Consider the following 14,234-nt stretch of genomic DNA (forward strand, 5'->3'; position numbering starts at 1 on the left):
CTGTCTTATTTTCTTGTGACTAATGGAGAAGACAAGCTATAGGAGAAAATTTCAGGAGATATTCATCGTATGAAACTTAGATGTCCTGCTAGTTGATTATCTAGGTGCTCCATTTGAATGCACTTATATTACACTTATTATAAGGGAAGCATTTAACAGGAATACCGTTGGTATGAAGAGGTGTGACAGAACTAACATGCATACAGAGAATATTGAAGAATATGTCTTGTTTTTATTTTTTATTTAAAATACAGTGTAAAAACACTTCTTGCCTCCCAACTCTTTCCCTCTCTTTTTCTAAGATACAGAACAACTTACAAAAGCTACTTGAAGATGGTGAATGAAACATCAATGTTCTTGGACTGCTTCAGACCTCGTTCTTCTGTCTTGACAAACTGTTCCAAAGGAGCTCTGCTGGCCAGAGTTCAAGCTTCTTTATTTTCAGTCCAAGCCAAGCTTAAACTACTGTAAAGCTCATGTCATCATGCAAAAAAGTCAGTTGATTCTTCAGCATGTATCTTTGTATTTTGAAAACATAGATGTAGATCAAACCGTATGTCTATGTTCTAAAAATGAGGGGATTTTTCTTTATTGTGTGTGAATTAATGGATTTTATAGCTTGCTTGATTTTAGAGTTGCTTACACCAGTGCAAACCTGGTGCATATTCTTTTACCTCAACATTTACTTTATGCTTATTGTCATACAAATACAAATGTGAAGAATGTCAGTCATCATTCATGTACTGAAGTGTTGTGTGAATGAGCACATATCTGTTTTAGCTATGATTATGGATTGGTGCTGTGCTCTTCATTTTTACTTGCTTCTCTGCACCCTGACATCCCAAAGATCAGAAAATAGACACCTCTCTGTTTGGGGATGCAAAGTTGTGAATGTTTGAGGTCTGCTCAGTTCTCCAGCGCTGTAAAAAGGCTCAATTCCACTTTCTGTGACGCTGTATCACCACTAAGGGTAAGGTCTGTTTCTACTGGCATTCAGGTTCCGTTGAAGTCAAGCCTGTAATCTGTATGGACTTGCCAATTTACAGTCAAGTTGCTTATGAATAGCAATATGGGTGTGACACACCTGCACAACTTAGAAAAACTGCTTGTCTTCTGTCCACTCATATGGTCTCTGTCCTTTAAGTTAATCAGTATGAAGATCCTCAGCCAGCTTTCCTTGGAGTTGCATGGGGTTTTGGTTGGCTGATCAAGTGCAATTTGTAGTCCAGTAAATGGAAATCTAGTCTTGGTATGTGACTCCAGGGACTGGATATTTCCACATAGTGAGAACTGGCAAATTAATGGTGCAGCAATACAAACAATCAGTAGAATGAATGAAAAAGTGGACACTTGCTTTGTATTATCATATACTGGTTTTTTTTTCCCGGAGTGCCTAAGATGGGGATTTTTAGCTTTCTGATTCACCAAGCAGGCTCATTAGTTTTTAAAAAGCAATATTTAGGATAATAACTACTATCTGTGAAGTAACAATATTGTTTATAATATGCTATGCATTTTATAACCATTTCTGTGAAATGTACCTACTTTGTTTAAATAAACTTTTTTAAAACAAGTGACTCAGTACAATAATTTGGATGAACCCAAGTCCATCCATCAGTTTTGATGAAATGTGATATTCATGAGGCTTATACCTCACAGTACAAAGTTTGTGCAAAACCCAGCACCCTAACACAAGGGGTTAGGATCTGCTTCCTGCTGTAGTCCGTCCATCGTGTGTGACTTCTTTCTGGATCTCAATGACAACAGTAAGAGCAAATTTGGCACCCCAGGGTTTTCAGGACATGTTAATAGTTTTCTCAAATTCCCCAGGTTTTTCAAGTTCTCTCCTTTGAGGGTATTGGATGAGTATGGGAATGTGGAGGCAGCTTGGAGGGCCTTGTGGGCTCCAACATGCCTGCCTGGCTCAAGACTCCACCTGAGCACAGTGTGTAAGAAATTTGTGAGATTTGACTGTTCTCCCTACTGAAGTCTCTGCCTTTGCTTCCTCAGCTATTGTGACTTTATTGGAAAACTCAGCTTCAAACAAAGTTTCCACAAGAAAACTGTTGAAATAAGTGATTATATATTTTTTTCCCCCTTTTCCATACTTTACAATATTACAGCTTATGTAATGTTTTGGACTCTCACCTCATCCTCTGCCTGCTCTTCTTCCCTGCCTTTAATTCTGCACCAGAAATCTCTAGCTCTGTAGTTGAAAAATTGATGCCATGAGTCACTTTTATCAAAGAGACTACAAGAAAACCTGGTTATATCTAGCAGCTGAACTGCATTAGGCTTTTACTTACCTTACAGCGCCAAGTCTGTGCTTTTCTACAGGAGAACAGGGAGAGAGATAATATTTGATAAGTGCCTTAAGTAAATCAGTCAGGCTAAGCCCTTATCATTAGCCACACGGAACAAAATAATTACTGGAGGGAATGAGCAATGAGAGGTGGATGTGTGCCCTTTAGCCTGCTGCAGCAGCATGCCAGGGGAGGCGAGTCTGGACAAAGGAGTGACAGTGTTCTTCCAAGGCAGGAAGGTGAACTACGCTCCAGAGAAAGGATTGGCTTGTGACACAGCGGCCACGTGAGTGCACTGGCACAGTTCTGTGTGACCTCTTCCCTGCGCCTCAGGTGCTACCCTCTCTCCCCCTTTTCCTAGAGGGAGGAGGAGGATATCTTGAGGATGTCTCACTCTTGGAGCAGCAGGGCACAGGTGGGCAGTGTGCAGTACTGAGGTACTTCAGGGAGCACTGCAAGGCTTCACATGGAGAAAGCTTAGAAGTGGAATGATTTAAATCCTGTGATTCAAGCTTGCAGCTGGAGAGGACGGGGCTTGCCCCAGTCAGGTTTGGGAGGGAAGTACTAGCAGCAGGAATAAGTAAGGAAAAGCTGCTTTCCCCCAAGGCTGGAACTCTGTTATTAACAAAGAGCAGGGAAACTTGTGCCAGTGTCTGTGGCAGGTAGTGCATACAGTGGCTACAAGGAGGTGTTTGCCTTTTGGCAAAAGCATGAGTTTGCAGAAGTAGGTGGGAAAGATGTGTGACTTTAAAGTCAGAAATGCACAAAAAATTCTTAGCTCAAACTCTTACTAGCAATTGTTCATAATTTGCTGCAAGGAAATCTGCTTTGAAAAGACAATTTAAAAATTTATTGTGTGTTTGTTTTTCCAGTTTTGTCTACCTGTTGTGCTTCACAGTATAGAGGCTAGAAGAACAGCTGAGTTCTACCAGCCATGCAGGACCTAGTAGTTAGTAGTGCCAGGTTCTGGGAAGATGCTTTGAGTTTGCAGGTTGAAGGCAAGAGGGGCACATCACCTGTGTTTCCTCTAGTTGTAGCTAGTGAAAATAGTAATAAGGATTTGTATTGGCTATCTGGATAGAGGGGTTGTTGAACTAGTTTTCTGTCAAAGTATCAAGTTGATGGTACTGTTGGTGTGAATGCTGCGGCTGGTAGTCTAGGCAGGGAATATGATCTGCTGAAAGCCTCCCTCTCAGCAGAACATCAAAGGTAGCAGCTCCCATTCACATTTGCAGGAAAGACAGTTTTGTATGTGTATTTTTGTTTGAGTATATCTGAGTTTAATACTAGAACTTGCTTTCACTTGAACCTTCATACAGATGTGTACTAATGCTTTCTGCTTCCTGCTACACCTGCACTTCCATTTCCCTGTTTCCACCTCATAGTCGGTTGGCAAATGCTAAAGAAATCTCCAGGCTGGTGTTATCCAGGCCTTTGCAGGCTATTGCTCAGCTGGTTCAGCTGCTAGTGAGGTGTTATTCCCAAATATGTAGGAGATTTTGCATTTACAGAGCAGGTGTGGTGCACAGTAATGATGAGAAAAAGCTGGCTATTTAGACAGGAAAACTAAGCAAACAGCTACATTGAGCAAACAGTTCTTTTTGTGTTCAGTGCCTGTGTGTATGCTTCTATAAGCAGCAGCGGAGTAATGTAATTTGAAATGATTTTACCAGCACCTGCTTTTCAGTTTGCCTGGTGAGACTATCTTGAGTCTGACAGGCAAATTTGCACAAGAGAGAAAATTGACTCATCTCATTTGACACTTCTAGGTTTATGGTTTGAACCCAGTGGAGCGTTCTGCTAAACATGGTTGCATGTAATGAGACTTTACAAAAGGGATGGGTTTTTTGCTTTCTTGGATTTTAAAATCAGTGTAGTATCATTTTATGAATGTAGAGCCTCATAATATTCTGTTCTTTACTGAACAGCCACAAAGAATGTATGTCACTGAATTTCATTTAATTGTATCTAAAGATACTCTCTGTTTATCAGAAGCCATCCTGGATTTTAACAATCAATCAGTCAAATGCGAACAATAGAACAATGTACAATCTAAAGTAGACCCACAGCACTTGGGAGAGTTTATTCCCTGAGCTTCATGAAGTGTTACGATGCCTATCACTATTCCTGTCCAAAATACAGGCATTTCACTTACACAGTTGTTTCAGACTTTCTGATCTTCCTGGTGACATGTGCTGACTCTCAAGTTTCCATTTAGTCAAACCGGCCAGTGAGACTATGCCTACTCATCTTGAATTAAATGTCAAATTATTTGGGTGACAAAGCCTAGATCTAGTGTTTAGAAGACCTTGACTACACCTGCTATTGGTAGTACCCTCAAAAGGGATGATCCCAAGAAGGAACTGATTAGAAGTGTCCTATGAGAGGATACTAGCAGGATTAGTATGATAATCAGAAGTGGTTTTTTCTCCTGTACCTAGTTCCATATCTATTATAGTCTGCAAACAAGGGGTCAGGATGCAGCACCTTAGCAAGCTGACTTTGAACAAGAATTCAAGGTATGTCAGTAAAACCTTTCTCAAGACTGTGTTTTATGTACGAAACGGACAAGAATACTCCAGCTATCCCCTACTGAAGTTAAAAATGCTTTGTATGAATCACATTTCCCAGTAGGGGAAAATAGATGGGCAGTACCTGAGTTGGATGTCTGTTCTCTAAGTAAACACCTGTGCCAAAAAACTTGGAAGAAGGGAGTTCCAGCAGAAATGATTGCCCTCCATATACATTTTATACTGACTAGGCTCGCACTAGCTGCCAGCCTTTGTGAGTTCAGTCTAGATAGTTCTTCCCTCTGATTAATTTTTAAAATTTGTCCACTGTGGGTAGAGCTTCTGCTGATGTATTTTACTGCCTGTGTGACATTCTTGTCTTCCCAGTTTCTGTACTAAGTTCATTTGGAATCTGCTTAAATGTTCATTATGTTCTTAAATTTGAAAAGATACCTTTCCCTGGCTTTACATAAACAGCAAGCTTGTGTCATGATGATGTGGCAGCTGCATCATGTTCTGGAGCTGTGACATTCTACATTAAGCTTCAAACAAGGATTTGATAGTCTTTGGCAATGCAGGTCGTTTGGACTGTATAATAAAGGCTTCTTCAACTCCTGTTCTCACTTAATGGTATTGATAAGGTAATTTTCCACTGACTAGGCATTTTAGCAGTGCTTAGCAGGAGATGAAAGGAAAATCATTCTGATGTGCTGTCAAGTACAAAATTAAAAATCAGCTCTTCACACTATCTACAGGTAGATGGATAAAGTCTCCCTCCAAGAAGAAAAGGTAATGAGTAACTTAATTATAACCTTACGTGCTAGATATGGCATGCAGGGCAAAAAACAGTTCTGAATTCTTCCTGCACTTAAAGCTTGCTGTCGTGGCAATGTGCACACGTGGGCTCATTCCAGAGCAAGGGCAAGGTGAGAAGAAAGTCAGCTTGTACTAACAGCTGTTTCCACGACATATGTAATGAACCACAAACCTTCTCTCACAAACGAAACATAAATGCCTCAGCACTGACTTATGATACTTGCATAAAGAGATGTCCTTCCATGTATTTCCCAAAAACTGTTTCAAGTGATGCCACTGACAGCACACATGAAGAAGACAATATAATCCATGTTAACTGACCTGAAAACGGTCACACTTCTAAAGACTCTGATCAACAGTAATGGCTATAGGGAAGAATCCTGTATGAAAGACCAAGTTCTTGATTGTATGAACATATTGTCCACACTTCTCTTCCAAGTCTCTTCATGGATTTCTGATTCTGCAGTCACTCTTTGACCATCACAGTAAATGCTACCACAAAAACCCACAAAGTTTGTGGGTTGGGGTCTAATTGAACTAAGAAAGTACACGATTTGTGTTAGGACTAAGGATATGAGACTGTTTGTAGCCAAATATTGAGAGCTCTAATAATTTACTTACTCCCTCCTTCTGCTTATAGACCATCCTCTGCCTCCATTTCCCATCTTGTTCTGCCAGATGTAGCCTGGATCCAAAAGCTGATCTTCTAAATAGTAACCCATCCAAAACCAGTTAATTTCCCATTAGAGATATGGATAAGAGTCTGTAAAAGAGCCCAGTATCAAATGCAGGCATGTTGAGCAATGTCTAAAATAATGTTTTAGGAGCCTTGCTGACATCACAACTTTTTTTCCTCTGTTGTTTCTGTAATTGTATTCCATGTAAAGTGAAGCAACATTGGAAACCGCAAGAATATTCTGAGGCAAGTTCTCTGCACGTCTGTCGTGTACCTCTGTGCTTCCCCAGGGAGCCACAGCTGCAGACAGCAGACCAGATCTGTCAGCAGCAGTAAGTTAGGCTTCTACACAACCCTGGTGCCTTTCCTGAGATTAAAAATGAATGTAAAGAAGTCAGCACTGCCTGATCCTTAAGGTTTTAGTCCTTCATCTGCCTGAGTCACTTCAGATTCATTCATGTCCATTCCCTCTGCCATTAAGCACTTAACTGAAGCCAGCTGTGACTCTCCAACCTGACAGCATCTGCTTCCCTTAAAAACCAGTATTACTGTCACCCTACCATCACTACCTTCCTGGTCATGTGCTGCTGCTTCCCATCCCTACCCGTATACCTGTGGTGCAGTATCCCTTATTTTCTTCCAGGAAAATTAGCTGGAGTTATCTTGTGCAAAGTCCACATTGCAAAGGTATGTTGCATCACCTTTGCTGCATCAGCTTTGCTAAATAGATTAGAGCACCTGAGTAATCATTTGGTGGGGGAGTGTGGAAATGATGAGTCTGGGGCACATACACATTCATACCTTACGGGTAGATGCGGAAGATGCTGCTTTAGATACCTATTTCCCTTTTAGCTGCACTTTCCTGTGTTTAGACCAAGGTTGGATAGATGGTTCATACACATCCCTGGACAAAAAAGCAAACAGTTATATCTAGGTTTTGTTAGATCCTGTGTCCTGGCTCAGGTAAGAAAACTTACCAAATCAGGCTGACAAATGTTTCAGGACAGCAACTGATACAGATTTTTTGGTGGGCCACAGAGAGAACAGCATTGTTTCAGAGTGGAGCACATGCCCTGTATGGGAAACAGCAGGATGAGACAACAGCTTAACCAAGATCCTGTTCAGCCTCTGATTCAATGCACAAGCCAAAATCTTACTCTGTAATGCTCTGACCACATCTGTATAAAGGAACTCTCTTCATAATGAAATCCGTCACTGCTCTGTGTGACTGTGGAGCAATTCTTGGAAATGGAAATCTTGTAGATTTGGAGACAGGAACGGACCTTGCTCAGCCAAAGATGTTCTTGGATTGCTCTTGCCTGCCAGTCAGGATATGATGCAGTCAGGCCATCACATTTGTGGCTCTACAGTGTGATGCCTTTATTTGGGACCTCTGATCCCTGGCAGTGAGCCCTGCTGATGAGAAATTGGGAGGGCACCCCAGATGGATGGGTGTAGGCTTCCACAGTGGGGCAGGAAGGGCAGCAGGAAAGCACAGATAGCTCTTTTCTTGGACAAGTAGGACAGCAGAAAAACATATTGGAGAAAAATACAGCTTTTTTCACCCACTTTCCTGGGAAAGAGCTGCAAAGGAAATAATCAGAACAGATTGGGGAGAACCCGATTTTTGTGTCTTGGCTGCACTTACTGTATTCATCTTGCTTGGGTGGAAGAGAGTAAAAATTTATATCTTGAGTCTTAGTTAAGTGGCCCAGTAGATACAGAGTCTCTATCCCCAGCAAATACAAATCTAGAGTAATTAGGCAGAATTATACAAACAGAAACAGTAGAAATTCAGAAAAAAAAAAAGAGCACAAATATTTTTGGCTCTGCTGTCGTGATTTACTGAACCATAACAAAAGTTGACTAATCCTTCAGTATCAAGGAATGAGAAGCCACAGAATCATGCAGTTGATAATTTTTTTTAAAAAATAGCGAGTTCATGGAGATGCTACAGATACTATTATGTCAGCCTAAATGTATTTAGGAAAAAAAAAAAATTGTTTTGACTTGGATAATACCTGCTGTATTTCTACAACAGAACTCAGTGCAATTTCTGGCAAGCAAATCATGAAAGACCATGACTTCCATGTTTTAACCCACATTGCAGAAGACGTTTTCTTAGCAGCTTAAATACAAAATTCAAAATATGTTTTCTGAGTAGCTGAAAGGCATTGAAAACCAAGAAATCATTAATCTTTTGCATATTCAGCAGATTCCAAAATAGCAATATCTCATCATTTTTCAAAAAAAACCCCAAAAAACCAAGCTAAGACCCTGAAGAATTACAAACTTCTCACTTAATTAGAAAATTTGTGGTGTGAAGAATTCAAAAAAGAATTGTGCACAGTATTCTTCAAATCTGGTGTTTCTCATAAGAAAAACACAGCATGGAATAACACAGGCTAAGCACAAGGAAGAGTTACCCTTTCTGTGAACTTTCAGTGTTTGTTCATAAAGAAGAAGGCAGTGAACAGCCGGAAGAGAAAATTATATGATCAGCCTGCAAGCCAGTGTACTTAGACAAACAGTGGCTGACATCAATCTCACAGAGATTTGAAATGCATGGTTTTGCAACATCAGAGATGATTTTTAAAAACACAGAACAAAGAGACTGGTGTGGTGTTTTGGCTTGGGGCTTTTTTTCACAAAACATGCTTCATGATATTGGGACAATTTTTATAAAAAAGAACACATTAAGAGGAACACAACCATCAAAACAATGTTCTGAGACACCTTCCTCTGTGTTTTTGGTGTGTTTCTTTCTTTAATCACAGTAGATAGTTTTGACAGCCTGTTAGTCATGCTCCCATCAATGAATTCTGAGCAGATTTGGAGGTTTGGGGTGATACTGTACTTTGGTGAATATGTCTATCTATGTCTCATCTGCCATAAATGCAAACTTATGTGTTAGCCTTAACTACATCTAGCTCCTTTCCCTGCATTTTCCTCACACAGCAATCCTCTTATCCTTTTATATATTCAAAACCACGCTCTTTCAATTTATCCTATTTTGTGCACTCTGCCCCACCTCCCATTTGCAATAGTCTGACCTTCCACAGCATTCCAAATGTAACATCCAGCAGTTAAAATCCCGGTACTGGGTCTTATCTGTCTTCAATCCTGCTTGGGCCTTTCACATTGGCTTCCCCATCATCAGCATCTCATCATCTTTTCTGGTGATTTTGAATTCCTTATCCACTCTTTCATGAGCCCTTTCATTTTCTGCAGCCAACAATATCTTCCAGCACATTCTCCAATAACACTAAGTCTGCTTTTCAAACTTTGCAGGGAGTCACTTCAGCATTACATTGGCAGGGGAAAAATAAATAAATCAGCAACAGAGCTAACTAAAAAACATGGGAAGAAAACAGGCAGGCAAAATAGAGTCACAGCAGCCAGTGTTGGTTAAGCCAAACTGAAGTCCTCATATTGAGTTTTTAACCCACATGGACTTAGAACGACAGCAAAGCTTCAGAGGATAGTTCAACTTACGTTGTTTCCTGAAACATCACCATGACCTTATTCTGCTATTTCTGCTTTAAACCAAGACCACAAATTAGCAGCTGTCCAGGTCAAACTGAGAAGAGGACTGTGGCAAAGAGTCAGCCCCAATCTCTCCAACACACAATCATGAGCACATACAGCTGTAGGTGAATACAGTCACACAGGAGCTAGAAGGCAGTTTATATTCTGGGATTCTGCAGGAATCGTGCTAAAAATATCAGCAATTGTGGTAAAAAATGTAGTTAAACAAAATGCAACTCAAAGAGGTATGTGCTACACTTTTGAGATGTGTTTCTAATACAACTGCTACATTAGACAGAACAGTTTGTATTATAGATCAGTCTGAATCAGGCCAGCGAATGAGTAGCCTTATAAAATCCACAGAAGACAAAAATTATTAACATTACAATAATAATTAATTATTACTTATTAACAGTTTGTGGAGTAACTGAAAATCTTTGGAAGCAAGAGAGGTTGTATTTATTCTGTTCCTCCTGAATATCTCATTTCCAAATTCTGCACACTGCCGTTTCATTACCTCTGTAACACTCTGCTCCATAAGCGAGCAGGTGATGTTGACTTCACTATCACAGCTAAGGAGGTTTGGGACACCTCTAAGGAGAGTGTCAGGAAAGCATGAAACACAATTGCCATACTGCCAGCTTTCCAGACTTTAATGTCATGAAAGGATGTGTCTTCCTCTGAAATTCAGAGATCTAACTTGAGCTGTTTATTCCTCCTAAGTCTCCCTTGAAATCACGCTGCAGAAAAAGAGCTATAATGCCAGAGAATAGAAGCATACTGGGTAAATTAAGTATTACACCATTTGTTCTCCCTGGCTGAAACACTATTATTTTTAACCTTTGGCTTTTGGAGTTAATGTTTTATATAACAATTGCACTAATCAACTGAGGCTTTTGCAGAATAGAGTGTATTTAATTACTAGCTCAGAGGCAGCAGTCTCAGATGTACTGGAACATAAAAACCATTCAGACAAAGGGGTCTGTGTTCTACACAGCTGGCTAGCAAATGCAAAGGCTGCACTTAGGCAGGCTTTAGCCTGACCAACAGCGACACCGGGAGGAACACAAACGTTTTTAAAAAGGCTCTGCTATGCTCTGCTGTGTAAATCCCTGTCCAAAATGCACATGCATTTTCCTATTATTAGGAGGAAAGTAGTGAGCTGTATGGAAAATCAGTGCTAATAATTTAGCAGAAAAGAAAGACTGCTAACCAGTATTTACCTTTGTACCAGCTATCCATAGGGCAACCACGTTCAAAATGTGAGCAAAGATGCTTCTCACTTCAATCAGCACTTCAGTGGCAGCAGATGTTTGCACACTGAATGCAATTAATCCATTAGTTTTCAAACACCAAGCATGTACTACATGACAGCATGGCTTGCTGATTAAGGAATACCAAAGAGAAGACACTAAAAAAAATCCTTATTAAGTCACGGTTTTCACTCAAGAACTTGATTCTGTGTGATTAAGTAATTTTACCTCTATAAGTCTTTTTGTTTTTTTCTGCTTCCACTAGGAAAATAAGAGAACACACTTGTGCAATACATGGCAAACACCTTAGCACAGGACCAAAACAGACAGTGATTCAAAAGAAAATCCAGGCACAGAAGTCTCCTGTAATTTACATTTTTTCACGTAGTTACTAATGAAGTTAACACAGAGGCACAAATGGGCTAGTATACCTAATGAGTCTCGAATGCAGGACCTATACACATGACTTCTCATACAGAAACATGGATGCCACAAATTAAAAGTTCTGGCAGCCATGTGGTTTTGAACTCATCCAGCAACAACAGAATGATGAAAACACCACCTGAAAAGAATGTGATATAACAAGAATGGGCTGGTGTACTATTGCTGAAGGAAAATGGTAAATATATTCCCAGTTGCTTTAAATTCAGCACTGCAGGACCACTTTTTGCAAAGTCCCAAGCTGACACCTACTACTGGCAAGCAGTATTGTTTCCTGAAAATTGTCACCTCTGCAAGAAGCTGTGATAGGACACAATAGGATAAAAGAGAAGCAGCCTACAGCTCCCATTCTCACATTTCATTAAAAACGCAATTTCTCTCTTTATCAGCAAAAATATTAGTAGAATTTTCATTTTTCTTCAGGTAATAATGTAGCAAAAAGAAAGGAAGTTACTTGTAAGACTGTTCCCATCAAGGTCATTTCACAGTAAGCAATACTGTGCTAGCAAATGAATTATTGATCACGTGTCATTTAACACTTGTTATTCACTGGTGTTACACACTCAGCAGTAATTAAGTTTATGCAACACTGGAAGACGCTGATAGAATTTGTATTAAAACTGCAAGACCGTTATGTTGTACATACCAGTAGCTCCAAGACACATTCTATGAATTCTCAAAATTTCTTTCCTTGGGAGAGGTAACCCACTGACAGCTAATGCAATTTACAATCTCCTGAGTGGGCTTTCCAAATTAAAGCAGAAACTGAGGAACTGTGTACTTATAGTATCTTTAAACCTCCTTAGTTGAATACTTTATCATAACCATAACTACTTACAGGCACCTCAATGCTTGCCAAAACATTGCAATCTGCAGCAGCCTTTAAAAGACACTCTTCCCAGAAGCCAGGAAGCAAGCCAATTCTCAGATTGTTCATCACCACACGTAAGGAATTCAAAGCTGTCTGGAAAGGGAGGCAGCACTATGATTACCTGCTCTGATGCCACACTAGCAGTCCACTGACAGTGCAGATAACAGATCTTTGGAATAGTAATTCCCATACTTAGCAAAAGTGGAGCTGAATTTGTAACCTACTTACAGAGAGCCCACTGTCTCTCTGCCTACATAATGTGGGTCAAACTCACGTACTCGTAACACCAGCAGCAGTTACACAAGTACATCAGCTGAGTCCCCTGGGCTACCCTTACAAAAGTTTATATTGAAGAAGGAGTTAAGCATCAAGACGTCAAGTTAACCTTCAGAAGTTTAGTGTGTTAGCTATGCAGTCACCTCTTGATCACATTTGTGCATTTATTCCACTCATACTAGTTTTCAGATAATGATTTGAAGACCAAACACCAGACTCACCATACCAGTTTTGTTCACAACCCGAGTTCCCCTATGTAAAGCCAGATGGCAAAATCAACCTTAATCCTGTAAATTAAACAGCTGGACTTGTGAGATTATTTTACCCTAAAAGAGTATTTTACCCTAAAAAGAGCTTCCGTTTTAAAGAAAAAACAGAGGCTATGAAACATGAGGCTATCCAAAAACTAGCTGATATGCTGCTGATAAGCTGCTGATAAGCAGCAAAAAAATTCTTTAACTTATTTTTCACTGTTAAGAGTTTCATAGTAACATTCAGTGCCACAGAATAGCATTAGAGTACAACTTCTAAAAAATGGGGCTATTTGCTGAACAATTAAATTTGGGAATTTAATTCAAAGAATTAATTTTAATTTAAAATTTAATTTTAATTCAAAGAATTGTTTATTTGCCTTATCTGCTAGAGATTATCTGTCTGCTTAGGGTATGTCAGTTCATTCCGTGTGCTAACATACAACGCTTTTTAATGAAATGGCCAGACACAAAGAACTGGAGGAGAGAATACTCCTGGCAGTAAGAGATTCAGAAGGAAAAAAAAGCTGCCTAATGTTTGATCTACAGAACATGACACCCAAAATATTTGTATAACACAAATGTAAGATTATAAACACTATTTTAAAACTAGAAATAAAGGTGAAAGGAGACCAACTAGCATTGTGGTACGGTGGACTTTCAACCCAGGTTGCATGGCATGGCCCTCAAAACATCATCAAAATAAATCAATAGTCAAATCAGACTCCTAGAATCGGAGCCCATAAAGAATAGTTCTGCCATCTTCAGAGATTGTGGAAATTTGGTATATGACATTGATGAGAAAAGAAATCCCCAGAAACAATTTATTGAGGACCTCAGAAATCCCTGTGGAAAGCTAAAAATCAGGCTAATAGCACTGTGTCTTTTCTCATCATGAGGCCTGAGCAAGACTCTTAAATGAGCTCTTGCTGCCTGTAGTCTCCAGTGGCCAAAATAAACCCTCATTTGAGATAAAACACAAATAAACAATATGCCTTTCCCAAAAAAGTATTTCATCTGGCTGCATTTTCAGTTCTCATCTCCAGCTGGTTTAGTTGTAGGATATCACAAGAGCTGTGACCACCTGAATTGGCTGTAACCCCTTCAAAAGGAGATACCAAGACGCAACAGTAGACCTCTATCTCACAACATCTGTGCTGAAAGTCTTTCTGAAGGAGAGGCAGGAAAACTAAAGCAGTGCTTTCAGCCCAGTGATTCTTCTCCCAGCCAGCAGCTCAGTGTGTGAAAATGGAGAGTCCACTGAATATTCCTGCTCAAAAACAGTGAATAAAACAAGAGAAACCCAAGA

General features: G+C 39.8%; 1 protein-coding gene across 3 annotated transcripts in view; it reads left to right on the plus strand.

Annotated features, from left to right (window-relative positions):
- Positions 1-1,574, plus strand: part of GRAMD2B (GRAM domain containing 2B) — a 41,318-nt gene extending 39,744 nt beyond the window's left edge. For 2 of the 3 annotated variants that reach the window (XM_015615169.2, XM_033520473.1), the window contains one exon: positions 303-1,574. In XM_015615169.2, coding sequence (XP_015470655.1) covers positions 303-344 — 42 coding nt within the window. In that variant the 3' untranslated portion in view covers positions 345-1,574. The remainder of the gene's footprint in view (positions 1-302) is intronic. The other variant, XM_015615170.2, reaches the window with a different exon arrangement.
- The last annotated feature ends 12,660 nt before the right edge of the window (positions 1,575-14,234 follow it).

Source organism: Parus major, chromosome Z (genome assembly GCF_001522545.3).
Source record: "Parus major isolate Abel chromosome Z, Parus_major1.1, whole genome shotgun sequence".
Lineage (NCBI taxonomy): Eukaryota > Metazoa > Chordata > Aves > Passeriformes > Paridae > Parus > Parus major.